Here is a 16,091-nt window from a genome sequence, read left to right on the forward strand (position 1 = left end):
TTTCATTAACGCTTTCATGATCTAATGACCGTGCTTCCGAGCGCGTCGTCCCCCCCTCCCCTCCCCTCTCATCAGTCTATTTACTAGCATCAACGGCAGTGCTCCTCCCCGTCGCGGCGCCGTTCAGAGACGCAGGAACGGCAATGGGTTGCCCGCGGGCCTTTTCCGTGAGGCTGATGAGTTCCTTGAGCATGAGCTCGCGGGTGGACTGGGTGAGTTCGTCGACGTCGGCGGAGGTGAGGTTTTTGGTTTCGATGGGGGGCAGAACTGAAAGATGCGGTGTTAGCCAAATGTGATTATTATTGTCGAGAGATGAAAAGAAGGGAGAGACTGAGGAGAAGGAACATACCCTTGACGGGAATCTTGCCCGCGTTAAAGACCATGCCCCGAATGTACAGGATATGGCTGTAGTTGGCCACGACGACGGGCACAATGGGGACGCCCGACTGGACGGCGAGATGAAAGGCGCCCTTTTTAAAGGGCAGCAGCGTGGGCTCCTTGGCGTAGCTGCGGGTGCCCTCGGGGAAGATGTAGACGCTCTGGCGCTTCGTCTTGATCTCCGCGGCGGCGCCGTCCATGGCGGAGCGGGCGTCCTTGCTGTTCTTGCGATCGATGAAGATGGTGCCGCTGAGGGTCATGAACCAGCCGAGGAAGGGCATGCGCTTGAGCTGGGCCTTTGCGGTGACGCTGCAGTACTTGGGGAAGATGGCGCCGAGCATGAGGACGTCGAGCTCCGTCTGGTGGTTGCCGATGAAGACGGCCGGGCGGGTCGAGCCGAGGTAGTCGTTGGGGTCGTCGACGTCGAACTCGACGCCCGTGGTGAGGCGCATGGAGTAGTGGAACGCGCGGGCGACGGCCCACTGGGCGATCTGCTGCTTGCCGAGCAGGGTGAGGACGAGGGAGGCGAACACGCCGTAGAGGGCGCAGGCGACGAGCGTCATGTACGAGGCGAGAGAGCGGGCCACAAAGGCCGCCTTGGGGACGGCGAGGGACAGCATGTAGGAGGCTGCTGTGAGGACGACGTAGCCGGCGAGGAACTTGGCGATGGCGCCGAGGAAGAGCACCATGGTTGTTGGTTGCTGTGATGCTGCTGCTGCTGCTGCTGCTGCTGCTGCTTAGGTAGGCAGAGGAAGAGAGAGGTGGGGAGAGAACGACCGGTTCGGGGGGAGAGCGGCTGCGACGAAGACTTGGTCGAGAGCTGGAGACAAGAGTCGAGAGGATGGATGGTGAACTGATGACGAGGAGGAAGAGGGTCGAGGGCTTGGTTTGGTCCTGCTACTATTCCATGCTATGGTGTTGTTGTTGAGGCCGAGCTTGTGTTGTCTTGCCAAAGAAGAAGAAGAGGGAGAAGAATACTAAAAGAAAGGAAGAAGCGTGGAGAAGGCCGGCGAAAGAAGAGGCGTGACCCAGGCGGACGGAGGACAGCCGAGGGAATCACAAGCGCAAGCCAAAGTGGTGACGGCACGGGAACTAAAAAGAGACAAAATGTGAAGAATCGGCCAGGAGCATTATCTTCCTCTTCTTCGTTTTTTTATCTTTGATTGGAGAAAAAGAAAACGGTAGCTTTTGGCTTCAAGCGGGTTGTTTCTTGAATTGAAAGAGGTATCCGCTACCTGCAGAGTGAGGCGTCGCTGGGCGGCGGCGGCAGGTACTCGTGAACCGAGGAGGGTGGTGGGATGGATGGGTGGGATTTTGAGCCAATGACGTTGGGGGAGGGACCGGTTTACAAGGAGTGATTGGTTGGGGAAAGGGGAGACGATTGGACGACGTGGGGGAAGAGAGGCTGTTGGATTTTTTTTTTTGGGGGGGGGGGGGGGGATGAACCACGTTTCTTGCAGCTTGTTGCAGTTGTCTGATGATACCTTACTTGTACTTGCAATCCTCGAGATAGTAGGTAGTTTCGGATGGTGTGCTCTTTGTTCGTCCAGACATCATCTACCTATTATCACTGATTGTTCATAAGCTAGCTAGATCATCCATTTATGCCATTCTACTACCTAGTTGGCTACGAGTTAGTATAGCGAAGCAGCGCCATCTTCTCACACCAACTCCATCACGTGATCGCCTAACCTGGAGCAACCCGGTCGAGAATAGACTCCATATGTCTGCTCTGATCCACCCTCGGCTCAGTCAAGCTGCATCCCTGTCAGTCCTCATTCCCATCTGTCTGCCCAACCCGCAACAATGGCGACGCCCGGCTTCTGAACTGCAATTGTCCCTCTCTCGGCACCGGCAGCTCGACCGAATCGTGCGCGGCCTGTCGAAACCGCTGCGGCACACCTGGGCTGAACCATCAAAACCACTTTAGGCATCAAGACCATCTGCTGCTGCGTCTCTCTCCATCAGTCCACTTTTTGCCTCCAACACCACCTTGCGTCCAATACGGATACTGTACTTCATATGTACATACAGACAGCTCCATTCGACCGCATTGCATGAGCCAGGGAGGTACTGATTGCCTGCCGACGCAGCTCTGCTCCATCCGCCGCGGCCTCTCGTCTGCCATTCCCAGCCTCTCGCATGAGCTCCGTCCCTCGACTCCGTCCCTCGACTCCGTCCCTCGACTCCGTCCAATCCATATCATGCTCTGAGCTGTTGATCCATCCGACAGCCATATTCAGCAATCGCCATGGCTCCAGCTCGCCGAGCCCATCCCTCGTCCCTCTCCGTCCCTCCTCCTCCTGGCGCCCTCGTTGATCTTCCGCCCATTGCCGCCCTGTTTCTCATCGACTTCGATGTCAAGGCCGGCTATACGATTGTCTGGAAGCGGGCTGCTCCGGGGCTCGAGCTCGAGGGCGTTGTCGAGTACAAGTCGCTGCCGTCGGGCCTGCATACAGTGTCTGACGACCTCATCTACTTTGTCCACGATGGCACGCATGCTGGTCTGAGCGCATTCGTCAACGAGCCGTGTGAAGAGGAGGAGGCCCGCCATGCGCGCATGATTGCCGTGGGCATCCTCGTCCCTCTCAGCTATGGACGGCTGGGCCGCGCATGGAGACATGCCGAAAATCTAAAGCAGATGGCGGCGTAAGTAGACCTGTATGCGAATCTGTGTGTTGCCCAAGGCTGTATTGACAAGTCGCTTGTACAAGGACCCTCGCCAAGGATCGCAACCAGACCGAAATCTTAGAAAAGTACTGGGACGCCAACAAGGCAAAAGAAGGAGAGACCTTTTCGACCGTCAACACGCCCATCTCACCTGTCCCAGACCAGTTCCGCAAGACGCACGGCAGAAACTCGTCCCTCACCGACGGCGTCTCTCTGTTCCAGCCCGAGCACAAACTATCGCCCTACCATCCCGCCTGGAGCTTGGCCGAGCTGCTGGACAGGTTCGGCCCCCTGATCTTCCCCATCCAGCGGGCCGCCTTGCTTCGACAGCGCATATTGATCTCTTGTCACGCGCCGGTACATGAGATCTGCAACTTTGGTATGTCGCCCTGGGATGCAGAAGAAACACCCATGACGGGAAGCTGACGGACTGCCTCAAGTATACGACATCTCCATCTTATCCAACATCCCCCACTCCATTGCAGACGCGCTGCCCCAACCCTCTCCTCCTCAGCGTCTCCGACCCCTCTTCAACATTGGCGTGCATGACATATCCTTTCTCATGGACGACCTCAAGGCCTCCAAGCGAGACCGCAGCGACGCGAGTGCCGTAGACGATGCCGACGAGTCGGGCTCTGGCTGGATTGCCTGTACCACTGACAGCATCCTCGCAACCAAGGACGCCCTCTGGGACATGCTCATCACGATGCCGCCAGACCACTCAGAAAACGCAAAGGAAAAGGCCTGGCCAGTCGTCGAGTACGCTGGCAGGAAAGTCGTCAAGGCCACGCAGCGTGATCTCCGCCGCTTCAATGCCCTGCGGACGGGTCTCGCACGCCTTGCCGCACTCGCGCCCACCACTCCAGGCCAAGGCCCTCCGTCTCCCGCATCCGAGACATCACAAGTCAGGCTATCGACCAGCCATTCCGCGCGAGTCGTCAAAGACGAACCGTACGGCGGCGCCGACAACCTGGTCGAGCCCGTCACCTGGGCTGCCTTTGCCTACAACGGCTTCATGTGGTGGGCCAGCGCGGGCGAGCAGATCCGCTCCGAAGAACAGGAAGAATCGACACGCGATGCCGCCCTCCTCGCCGACCTGTTGTCGCCCACCAGCCCTCGCGTCGCCTCCATGTCGTTTCCACCAGGCCCGTCATCGCCTCCCCTAGGAGAGCCCCTCAGCAACTCCATCGCCTCGCTCGCCGGCCGTCGCGCGGGCGTCGACGGCGAAGCCAACATTGAGCTCGCCATCATCACATACTTCCACCGCCTCACCACGCAGATGCTCTCCGTCATGATTGACATTGTCGACGCCGCGGACGAACCATACCACGACGACGACGACAACACCACCGACGGCGAAGACGACGGCAACAACGACGACGAAAACCAAGGGCTGATTCCCAACGGCAGCGACGAATCCGACCTCCCCACCATCACGATAGACAGTCGGTCCATTGAAGAGATGGGCCTCGACGTCTGGAGCGCCAGCGACGCCCTCTTTGTGCAGGAGCTCGCGGCCGTGTACTTTGGCAGACGGGCTGTCATTGAGGGCAAAGGCGTCGAAGTCTGCGGCGTGCGGGTATGTTGAGAGCTTGGTTGCTTATTCAACTCTTGCCCTTCTCCTCATCTCTTCTTTTTTTTTGCTTTTCTTTCTTGGCCCTTACTTTTGACTTCTTGTTGAGCTCATGTCTCGTTTGGCGAAGACGGTGTGTTTTTGATGATTATATGTAACCGATGAATGAAACGAGGTGGAATCATGGAAAACTGTTGATATAGCTTTCTTTCTTTCTTTTTTTCTCAAGTCTTTTTTGTCCTGATAATGATGCGAGAATGCATACGTAGTACATAGATGTAGTACAGACAGTGTTCACACACCACACACACACACACACATACACACAAACAAACACACATACAAACAAACAATCAACTTCACACTCGAGCCATTACCTACCTGACCTACCTTCACACTCTGAAGCAACCCCTTCAACGACAACACTCCATCATCTTGATACTTCAATATTTCACTCTCGAGCAATTGCACAAGAGGAACCTCGTGATTAATGAATTCATCGTCAATTCAATTTCCCCCCCATCAATAGCAATGTGTAGTTCCAATACCACCATCATGAATCTACGTTACGAAACCACAACAGAAAAAAGGGGGGATAAACTAGGTAATACAAAATATAAGACTCAACAACCCAACACGACCCAGGTCCCATAAGCCGCTGGAAAAAACAAACAAACAAAAAAAAAATCATAAAAGACAAAACTCCATGCCGGCAAGGCCTCCCGAGCCAATCAGTTCCCTCGTGTTGCCTGTGGCTTCCCCAGTATCGCGCAGAACGCAAATCAGCTTGCGCTTCACTATGCAAGTACGCAGGTTGCTTAAGCCAAATTTTCTCCTGTTTTTTTTCTCTTCTCTTTCTTTCTTTTCTCAAAACGTCGCCAAGAATACTTGGCTTTGTGGTTCGTGTTGGTTTTCCCTTTCCAGTCTAATAAAACATGCTCCTTGACGTATTTTCCATCAGCGCCAGGGAGGGCTTTCAGCTCTCGTCTTCCGTGTCAGTGTTGGTGTCGCTCGTGTCATCCTCTTCCTCGTCTGTGCCCGACTCTTCATCGGAGCTCTCCTGTTTCCGCTTGGGCTTGGTGCTCTGGCCAACAGGTTGTCCAGTCTTTAGCGCTCGCATCTGTCCAGCAATGGAGTCTGCAATCACATGTTAGCGTTGAATTGAATTCTTGAGGCAGTGAACGGCTGTCTTACCTTCTTCGGGCTCGCTGATATCATCCTCGGCATCCATCTGGGCCGCCTTACTGGCATCTTCGACGACGAGGGTAACCTCCATCTTGGTATCAAAACCGACGTAGGAATCGCAGATGACGTGCATGCAGAAGGTGTAGTGGCCGGGTTGCGGGGGAGCGGCGAACTGGGCCTTGAGAGTCTGCATGTTGAACGTGGGCTTGCCCTCCTCATCAAAGATGGGCTGGTCAAACTTGTCAAATGTGAAGGGGGGCACCGCCATCTTGTCTTGCTTGGAATCGCTGAGGAACGCGTACCACTTGGGAGAGTGTTCGCGAGCGTAGTGAGGGGCAAAGGTCAGGGGTGGCAAAACAGAGTTCTCTTCAACCGAGACAGGCTTTCCATCAGGGCCCTTGATCGTCTTCTTCTTGCGTCCCATTAGCGCATCCAGATCGTCTTCGGCGGGGTCAATGTCCTCCAGGGACAGCTCGTCAATAGGCGGGATCGACTCGGTGCCGGGGGGGATGAAGCGGCCCTTGATGACCAGGGTAACCAGAGATGAAGGAATGATGACCTTTTCGCCGGTCACCTTGAAGAATGCCTTGGCAACGCGGAAGTAAGGGAGCTGCTTGCCGACCTTGATGGCCTCGTTGTACTGCTCTTCGGTGAGGAGATCCTTGCCAACAGCAAGTCGTCTTCGTTCGGCGTCGGGAAGGTCCATGAATTGCTGCACGGTCAGGTGAATCTTCGAGTCGCCTTCAATAGCCGCGGCAACCTTGTCGGTGATGTACGGGAGCTGGAGCAGAGGGGAAGACTTGGGGGAGAGAGCCTGGATGAGATGCTGGTTCGCCTTGAAGGACCCTGCGATGGGGCCAATGCTGCCAAATGCCAACGCAATCGCGGCGAAGGACTGGTTCAGTGTCCGGGCAATCGCGCCGACCTCGTACTTGGCCTTGGTCAGCGCAGGGTCGTCGAGCTCGACACGGCCGAGGTACGCCCACAGCAAGGCAAGCACCTTGCGCCGCACGCCGCTGTCCAGATCCTCAAGCTTCTCCTTGTCCTTGACAGAGAAGCCACAGGCAAATGGTGCGGTTTCCCCGGGGGCCGTGATGCGAGACTCGACCTTGGACAGCCCGGATTCGGCCTGGTCTCCCTTGAGAATGTTTTCGAATTCCTTGCCGGTGCTGAGGGCGGTAATGATGCCACCTTCGTCGATTTCCTCGTTGTAGTGTCTGAACAGGCGGTTGGCGCTTTCCATCAAGACGCCCTCCTTCGACATCCGCTTGGTTCCGTACCACCATGAGCCGACCAGATAAGGCAGCAGAATGCCCATGAGCCCAGTGTAGAGCAGAATCAGGTATTTGCCGTTGCCCTCTGCGATGATGAACTGAGGCAGCGCAATGCCGATGCTGAAGCTCTGCTTGCCATCGGGGTGACCGTATTGGATATAGTTGTTTCGTACTTCTTCGTCCGTGAGGGCTTGGTATGCTTTGGTGAGCTCAACGTATCGGTCGTTGAGCATCTCCAGCGTCTCGTTCTTGGAGGGATCGGGTCGGACCTTGTCGGGGTGGAATTTGACGGACAGCCTCTTGTAGTGAGACTTGATTTGTTTTTCGGTAGCCGACTGCGTTTGGTTCGAATGTTAGCTCTCGGTCTCCGCGCCACCCGTCCCTGCCTGTTCCTCATCGTGCTTACCTCTGAAATTCCCAAGATATCATATGGATTCCAAATCTTAGGAATGATCTTTTGTGTCGTCACGATCAGATACACCATGCCCGCCATGAGAGCCCACCCCAGGACGACGAAGATGGCCCGCTTGATCTTGCGCTGCTTCCTCTTCTGCGCCGCCCGCAGCGACGCTACAACGTCGCCATGCTTGATGGTGTAATCCGACGAGATGCGCGGCGCAAGCGCATCGTTGTCGGTGCTCTTCCGGAAGAGGCTGTATGTCAAGGGAAGGGTGACCAGGCCGGTGACGGTCAGGATGAAGAAGGGGAAAAACTGGCCCTGTAGTAGAGAGAAAAGAAACAGGTTAACCACCAAACATCAGCCCCATGGCCAGCCATGATGCTCGAGATGCTCAAGCCCACCCACGCCACGCCATGCCGCACCGGGAAAAGGAAGGGAACAGCGAACATGTCCAACATACCTGTTCGTCGTACGAGTAGTCTGAGCTCATCTTGGCGGCCGCGTCGAGCTCAGCCTGCCCGAGAAAGCGTGGAGTCGCAGGATGAACAAGAAAAGAAATACCCGGCGAGCGATTGCTTGAAGCTGCCCTTCTTTTCGAAAAGTTGTCCTGCTGTCCTCTGTTAAGCAATGGCGAAGGCGCGCGAGCGGCGGGCGAGGCTCGGGCCAACTGGATAATCCGGCTCCCCCACAAATTCGGTTCCGCCACCGTGTTCAAAAGGAACGTTGGAGGGTGGAAGGTGGAAGCGCCACCAGGCCAGCGGCAATAAGCCCGCCAGAATAGCGGCCACGCTGACGGCACAGGCACGCTGCTGCCGCCCTGGGGCGCTAACGCTGACCTGTGCGTTAGTGGGTTTACTGCTGGAATTAGTGACGCCAGTTTCTCCGGCAGCGGTGATCAGTCCAAATAGGCATCTCGTAGAATCACATGGATGGATGCAACCAAGCAACAGGGTACGTTGTATTATTACATGTACAGACCATACCTATCTTCTCACTTCCCGCACCAAGCCAACATGTGTCCTTATCACTGGCAACGCTTTCTGGAACGCTACTCGCTAAATGTACTGCACAGCTTATACTGATGATGTCTATCATGCCTCAGTTCACTCAGTCCGCCTCTCTCTGGCCCTTTCACATGCGAGCCTCATCCTTCTCGTCACCATCTTGCGACGGTGTAGCTCCAATCTCAGTAGTCATAGTCTCGCCATCCAGCTCCGAGTCCTCCTCCGTCGCCGAGGCCGCTGAAGACGTCACAGCCATCTCCTCCAGCAGGATGCTCCTCAAGTCGTCGTCGCTGTAGATCCTCTGCATGCTCCCTCTTCTCGCCCATGGCCTGGTCTCTCGCCTTCCCTGCTCTATCAGTCTCTCTATCTTGAGGCGGTTCGATAAGAATTTGAGCTTCGGGAATGTGCTCTGCTGGCCCTCGTGTATCATTCGCGCCAGTCGATCCGCGTCAGGATCTGTCAAGATGTGCCAGTAGTCGGAAGGAATGGACTTGGGCCAGATGGTGATGGTGCCGCCAAAGTCCTGCAGCCAGAGCTGGCTCCAGTCCTGCCCCAGAGGGCGAGGCAGCAGCTCTGCGTGCCGGATAAACTTGAGCCACTTGTTCATGTCGAGTTTGAGATAGTGCTCAATGGCCGACATGAGGTAGCCGCCACGCCAGCCTCGCCCTTTGCGGTGCGTGACGGGGTGGCCAACGGTCCCTCTTGAGGAGAAGAAGAAGAGGTTGATGTGCGGGTTCACTTGGCTGACGACGGTGAAGTTGACGTTGAAGTGCGTGTTCAGCGCCTTGATGGGAATGTCCGTTCTCAAGCTGCCGTCCTTCCACTTGTGCCCAAAGGAGTACGGCGCCAGAGTGCCATCGCGCATCTTCATCATGAGCACGACTGGGTTCAGGATTCCGGGGACGGCCGCCGACGCAAGCACAGCCGACCAAATGACGCAGTCGGGGCTCGTCAGGTAGTTGCACAGAATGGTCGGAGAATGAGGGTCCGCCGGGACACAGCTGACGTTGAGGATACGGCCGGTCCGCTCATACGCCTCCCTAAATGTCATTGAGCCCCTCGTGAACCATGAGCACCGTTTGGCCCAGTCAACCGAGTCGAAGCGGGCGCCCGTCTTCCACCATCTGGGGAACCACGTCGTCATTGATTCGCCGCAGGCAGTGATTCGATGAGCGAGTGCGGGTATCAGAAGCTGTTTCAGCTCATCGTTCGTATGGGTAGCCACGAGACCGGCTATGAGTGCGCCTCCACTCGTTCCAGTGATAACGTCGGGCAGCAGGTCGGCGTCGAGCATCGCCTTGACAACGCCAATATGATAATAGGCAAACGTAGCGCCCCCGGACAGGCAGAGGGCGGTTCGTCCGTAATTGGCGTGTATGTGCTTGAACAGTATGCGCTTCTCGTCGGCTTCGAGGTGTTCCGTCTTGAGCAGGAATCGGAGACTTTTCTCAACTAAGCCAGGCCGTTAATGACCATGTTCATTGTCTGTCAAAATCAGAAAGGCAGCTTACCGTCGTCGACAAAATTCTGCACCAGGTTCTTGGTCCCATAGTATGTTTGGCTATACAGCTTTGGGTTTTCCACGCCAACAAAGTTATTCTTGACGCAGGCCTCCATCAGCGCCCTCAAGTCGTCGACGGCCTTCTTCAGCTCCTGTCGGTCGCCCTCCAGTTCAAGCGACTCTGCCTTGAGGCGTGTCTTTCGGATCTGCGTCCACACCCGCTTCACAGTCTTGGAATCGTAGTAAGCAAAGTCGTCAACTTCCCTCCAACTCTTTCGGCCCAAGTAGTCGTCCAGTTCTTTCGCGGCCGCGACCCAGCCGTTATAGCTGGAGGTTCTCCGCATGTTCTTGCGCAGGATTTCGCGTCGACCTCGCCAAGTGAAGAAATGCTCGTAGAACCAGATGTACCATCTCGTAGATAGGTATGCAATGCTCAGTCCGATGAGCCACGAGAAGACGAAGAAGAGCAGAGGCCACTTTGAGAGTAGGTATAGATATCCTTCTCGGGTCTCGTCCTTTGTTCGAGTTCCCAGCAGGCCCTCCACCGCGCCTCTGCCTTTCTTCTTCTTCTTGGCCCCTCGCTTGCTGCGGTATTTGCCCGGGTTTACGGGCGCCCAGTCGTTTTGCGCTGTGACAAACGTCCCCATGCTCGGCGTTGGAGGCACAGGCAGGTCTCCTCCGGCAGCACCGGCCGCTGCTGCGACGGCGGCGACATCTTCTTCCAGGACGCTGCCAGCCTGCGAGTCTCTCTTGGTCAAGTTGACAGAGCTGACGCTCCGGGGCGACTTCAGGCTGGACGTGTCATCGATGGGGCTCTGCAAGGGATCAGGCGCTTGTAACGCCGTCTCAAACGCATTCAGGTCTTCGGAGTCGAGATATTCGCAGTCGATGTTCGGCAAGGCTGATGGATCAAACAAATCGCGCGAGAAGCCATACGAGGCATCGTAGGGAGCGAGCTGGGGATAGGGCTTCGTTGCCTTGTCGTCCGACATGGTGACGCAAGTGAGTTGTCACTGTTGAAGCGCTCAATCACGTCCAAAAAGGCGCGGGAGAGGATATGTAGTCAGCGCAACTCATATATGGCGAGACGCGGGCTCCATGTGATTTCGGTCAGCGGTGGTAAGATTGCAACGCAGAGGTCAAGAGCAGTAATGGCGTGTATGCGAGATTCGTTGTCACGACGCCGCAAACGAAAAGTTCAAGTTGACCCTTTTGCGCCTCTGGGAGCCGGTCGAACGCATGACGTCTTTGGTGGCTGATTTGCTCCCAAGCCGGGCTACTGCGGTTTTGTTGGGGCGGGTGAGTGGGGGACTGGGCCCTGAAGGCCTCCCTAAATCTTAGCGGGGGAAGCAATTAAGCAGCCCTGGAGATGCATGGCGGCGCCCCACCTCGAGAACGTGGAACTTGCCAGAACGAGCAGGACGAGATGCCTGTGAATAAATATCACGAGATGAGTATCTTACGTGTGTAAGGTAGGTGAAGATGGGGCGAGAAACACTCTCCCATGGTGTAATGTTCGGTTGACACGAGATTGATTACCTTATGGCGATCCGATACTCACATGCAAAGTCAGTGCTTTCAGCTTCATCTTGGACGACCACAGCCTCATCCAGCCTTCATCTGCTGACCCATAAATAGTACCTTGGCCGTGGTAGAAGCGCATCAGGGGCTCTTGCAATCACCACCTTGATGCAGCCGAACCCATTTGGTCCCTGGCCACCTCCTGCACGCCGGTCATTCAGGTGATGCAAGCACTACCGAGAAATGAGTAACGCTAAATCAGGATTCTTGGAGTTTGGCGTTTTCAAAGCTACTGAGGCAAGGCTTTCTGGATGGCGTGGGTGCTTAATGAGGTGGTATAAGCTCGGGATACCCGGCTCAAGATATCAGGTAGATCGTATTCGAAGTCATTTGAAACTGATCGTATTAGTACAGTAGGTACAAAGAAGCTACTCTAGTCTTTGGCCTTTTGATGAATCCTCCTTCTCAATAATCTGGGCATACATATATGACTATACCTATATGTGCCTACCTACCTCAGGTGGCCAGTAGTACCATGGGGATCTTCATCTGTGCGCAAGTCGCCAAGATGCTTAGATGTCAAGCATTGGTAAAGACCCTGTGGACAAAGTGCTGAATGTCAAACGATAGCAGTTTAGTCGGCATCTTCTGGTAATGTAGACGAGTGCTGCCCCAGCGTAACAACCCGCAAATGCTCGCCCTAGCATATGAGAGCTATGATCGCCATGAGATTCGAGGTAAGAGCAAGATGTGTTTCTGATGTCTTGCCATAATTAGGTAGGGCAGCTTCGTGCTAGGGTTATGGTCCCTGCAGTCTTCAAAAAACCCAACCAAAGCAGAACAATGGTGATCGCGAGCTGGCCTGTCCATGCCCACCACAATCGCCTTGCTGAACAGGTCGAGGTGCAGTGCTTTGCACATCGTTCCAGTCATCTGTTCATCTGATGTCCAAGGGAAAATGCCATATCAAGTCCCTTGTCGCATCCGATTGGCCCGGCAACTCGCAGCTCGCACCGTCGCTGCATGCGTTTTACAAAGCATGATGCCGTGATTCGTCACACGAGGAACCCGCGACGGGTTTACAGTGTCCGCAGTGGGGAAGGGCAATAAGGTACTGTAGCTCGCTCGGCCCGTAGAAAGCTAGGTCAAGTATCACGAGGGAACAAGGGCGATTGCAGGCGCGGGCACAAGAAACCCATTGGCACGCCAGGCTGGGTGGCGGCGCTTTGTCAGACCTTGTTCGACGGCTGTTCACGACGAACGCTTGCGGGTGATGTCGACGCTGCTGAATCGCCGCAGATGCCGATGGTGACAAAGGGGGGGTCGAAGAAGCTCGAGACGCAGCTTGTTGGGTGCTGCTTGTGCTGTTGATGCTGATGGGGTGCGGGCACGGTTGCTGCGTCTTTGCTTCCTGTGCAGGATTAGTATGTCCCTATGTGTGTTGCGAGGCTGCATGTCCACGGGTCCCTTGTGATAGTAAAATCACCCGTCCTTTGGAGAGTACCGATGCCGATATCCTTGTAGAAGCCATTCTTCAAGGGCTCGCAGGCCAGCGCACGTCCCTCGTCTTTCACTTGTCATGTCGAAACGCCGCAGTTTCACGCGAGACGATGTGCGTCAAAGGGGAAAAAGAAAAGTCAAAAGGAGGTCAGGAGGGGGGTTTTTCTGGTCGTGAGAACCTTGATAGTGCTGCCACATCCCGCCAGTTGTGCGACCCCCCGGAGAGAACCTGGATGGCCTGACAGATCCTGCGAGTTGCAGCCTGGTGGTGGTTTTGAGTTCCAAGGTTGTCATGCGGTACCGCTGGGCACTTGGCAGTCAGCAGCAGACAACACTTTCAGCTCACAAACCACGAGAGAGAGAACAAAGCCACCAAAAGAGTCACGGCGCTTTGGCCAGGGCAGGTGTTCACTCATTGGTTCGCTGATGGAGGGAGATCCAGTGCAAAATACAGTTTGTAGGTAGAGCTGAATGAGCATCAAGTGTGTTGCAGAGGACCAACAGCCGCCAAGCTCAAAATAGAACCTGAGGTGGACTTCGGGTCTGGTAGCTGTTCAGTTGTGTTCTGCCCTGCCAGGTACTTGAGGCGCTGTAAAAAGAAACCTGGAAGGGCTATAAGAGAACGCCCCTCCTACGTCAGCGACCTGCTAGAGCGTCAAGCCTGCCTCTATTTGATAAGCCCTGCCGAGTCTCTTCCTCTGCATCATAAAACAATTTCGACTCTGCCTTCCACGTCACACATCAACCGTACATGAACGCCCGAAAGCGTCGATCGTGATTCGAGATTTGGATATCGAGGACGGCGTTCTATCCTCCAGCATCCAGCAACACCTCATTTTTCGACTCTATCTCCAGATCGACGGACACTTCACGCAAACCGCTGGATGACGCTGCCGCAGTAGCCGAGCTGCATCTTGTTCGCGGAGAGAGAGAGAGAGAGAGAGAGAGAGAGTGGAAGAGAGTAGAGCCGCCATGTCGTGGGCGGCAATGACCGTCAACAATGACACCCGCGGGTGGATCCTGGCCGTGGTGAGCGGCATTGGTACGTGATGCCTCGACGAAGCCGTCCCATCTTGCTGAGGACAGGCTGCTAACAGTGAGAGGTGAAGCCTGCGTCTTGGGCGCGTCCATCATCTGCGTTGATGTATTGGTGCGCCTGCTTCCGGGAAAGTCCAACTTTCGCATTCAAGAGAGCAACGTCTTTCTTGCATGCTCGCTGAGCTTGAGCTTCGGCGTCATGGTCAGCATCAACGTCCCATTGTCTCCTGACTTGAGTGCAGCAGATGGCTGACTCCTGCTCAACTTCTACAGCTCTTCTCTTCGCTCTACAGCATGCTCCCCGAGTCAAAAGAGTACTTTGAACAAGAGGGTTGGTCTGACCAAGCTGCTGGCCTGGTCATGATGCTCTTCTTCGCCTTGGGATTCCTCGGCATCCAAGCTGTGTCGCGATTTCTCCACCAATTCATGCCTTCCCACGTCGTCGACTGCGATCATACCCATGGCGGCAGAGTGTCTCATGACGGCCATTCCCACCATGCCTCTCTCGACCGAGCGCATTCACGACCGAGCCGCGCGAGACGGCGGCTCTCCCGACCACCTGACAACAAGATATCAGATATTACAGAGGGCAGTGAGGGCCAACCCCTCATGACCGAGTCGACCCCTTTGCTCAGCTCCGAGCGTAGTCGCCCCAACCCCTTATTACCTGCCCGCGACTCGATAAGAGACGAGCCGGTGCGGCGGAACGGCAGCCCTCTGTCACCCACCCGCAGTCGTGCTACCACCGGCGCCGATGCCGTGACTTCCAGCAGGCGCTCTTCCGCATTCGAGGTCCCGAGGCGGGTCTTGTCCTTTGTCAAGGACACGAAGCGCGATTGTAGCGAGTCCGGACCCTGCTACGGATACTCTGACCCTTGCGGCCAAGAGTGCTTCAAGCACCTCAGCAGTCGCGCAGCGAGTAATGCGCGCCAGCCCTCCTCCGTGCGGTCCTTTACGGGACACTTCCAAGCCCACCACTCGTTCCACGCCACTCATGATCCCGCCAATGGCGATCCCAACGACCTACCCATCAGCCCGAGTCGGGTGGCCTCTCGCGACTCTACAACTCTCACTGGCGAGGACACCAGCAGTAGCGAGAACGCCTTTCCGTGCTCGCAGATGGATGAGGGCGACGCCGAAGCCCAACATCACCACCACGTCCCAACCAACGCCTTCCTTTCCATCGGGCTGCAGACGTCCATCGCCATCGCCCTCCACAAGCTTCCGGAAGGCTTCATCACCTACGCCACGAACCACGCCAACCCCACGCTGGGGTTCAACGTCTTCATGGCCCTGTTCGTCCACAACATCTCCGAGGGTTTTGCCATGGCCCTGCCCCTTTACATGGCCCTCGGGTCCCGCTGGCGGGCCATGGCCTGGTCGGCTGTCCTGGGTGGCTTGTCGCAGCCGTGCGGCGCGGGCATCGCGGCTCTGTGGTTCAAGCTTGCCAACAGGACCAACGTGACGCCGAGCGCGGTTGCGTATGCGTGCCTGTTTGCGCTGACGTCGGGCATCATGGTCAGTGTTGGGCTACAGCTGTTTGTCGAGAGCCTGAGCTTCAACCATAACCAGAACCTTTGCATGTTTTTTGCCTTCTTGGGCATGTGTTTGCTGGGGTTCAGCAACGCCATGTTGGCGGAACACTGAAAACTGCCGACTCCGTCCATACGTTGGATTCTTCGTTGGATATGAGGCCCTGGCAGTTTAATCAGGAACTTTCATTTTACGTTCAAGAGGAGAACCTGTTTATCTTTGCATTGCATCAAGTATTTCCTTCTTCGCTGCGAGCACATTAGAGAGTTATGGTCAGGGCGCATTTGGCCGCTTGTGGATATCCTTTTTGTTCTGAGGGACCTGGGCGTCAGGGGTTTCGACTTTGCATAGTATCGGACATTGGAACTTAGAGGCGGTGATGGAAGCGTCTTATTTTGTATCTTTTACCACCCTCTTGATTTGCCAGCGTTTGGGAGAAACACGCATAGAATCTACACATTTGGTACTTATGGCTTATGAATTGTTCTTTGTCATTAATGTCGTGACGCCCTTT

The 16,091-nt window shown here is 55.6% G+C and overlaps 5 protein-coding genes across 5 annotated transcripts; 2 read left to right on the top strand and 3 right to left on the bottom strand.

The window, feature by feature from the left end:
- Positions 1-76: 76 nt before the first annotated feature.
- On the bottom strand, positions 77-1,067 carry TRIREDRAFT_107258 (uncharacterized protein; the record flags this gene model as incomplete). The annotated part of the gene is made up of 2 exons (XM_006965377.1): positions 77-267; positions 350-1,067. 2 exons carry the CDS (start codon positions 1,065-1,067, stop codon positions 77-79), a joined length of 909 nt encoding a protein of 302 aa, XP_006965439.1.
- A 1,562-nt stretch (positions 1,068-2,629) lies between these two features.
- On the top strand, positions 2,630-4,636 carry TRIREDRAFT_107260 (uncharacterized protein; the record flags this gene model as incomplete). Its single annotated transcript, XM_006965236.1, has 3 exons — positions 2,630-3,027; positions 3,093-3,427; positions 3,489-4,636. The coding sequence occupies 3 exons, from the start codon at positions 2,630-2,632 to the stop codon at positions 4,634-4,636; spliced, it is 1,881 nt and encodes a 626-aa protein (XP_006965298.1).
- A 499-nt stretch (positions 4,637-5,135) lies between these two features.
- Positions 5,136-7,970, bottom strand: TRIREDRAFT_121754 (protein translocation complex component; the record flags this gene model as incomplete). Its single annotated transcript, XM_006965378.1, has 4 exons — positions 5,136-5,758; positions 5,816-7,415; positions 7,487-7,798; positions 7,941-7,970. 4 exons carry the CDS (start codon positions 7,968-7,970, stop codon positions 5,598-5,600), a joined length of 2,103 nt encoding a protein of 700 aa, XP_006965440.1. The 3' UTR covers positions 5,136-5,597.
- A 641-nt stretch (positions 7,971-8,611) lies between these two features.
- Positions 8,612-10,977, bottom strand: TRIREDRAFT_107263 (uncharacterized protein; the record flags this gene model as incomplete). The annotated part of the gene is made up of 2 exons (XM_006965379.1): positions 8,612-9,936; positions 9,996-10,977. The coding sequence occupies 2 exons, from the start codon at positions 10,975-10,977 to the stop codon at positions 8,612-8,614; spliced, it is 2,307 nt and encodes a 768-aa protein (XP_006965441.1).
- A 2,998-nt stretch (positions 10,978-13,975) lies between these two features.
- On the top strand, positions 13,976-15,979 carry TRIREDRAFT_47987 (uncharacterized protein; the record flags this gene model as incomplete). Its single annotated transcript, XM_006965196.1, has 3 exons — positions 13,976-14,048; positions 14,116-14,144; positions 14,318-15,979. 3 exons carry the CDS (start codon positions 13,979-13,981, stop codon positions 15,689-15,691), a joined length of 1,473 nt encoding a protein of 490 aa, XP_006965258.1. The 3' UTR covers positions 15,692-15,979.
- Positions 15,980-16,091: the final 112 nt, after the last annotated feature.

This window comes from Trichoderma reesei, assembly GCF_000167675.1.
Source record: "Trichoderma reesei QM6a unplaced genomic scaffold TRIREscaffold_9, whole genome shotgun sequence".
NCBI classification, from domain to species: domain Eukaryota; kingdom Fungi; phylum Ascomycota; class Sordariomycetes; order Hypocreales; family Hypocreaceae; genus Trichoderma; species Trichoderma reesei.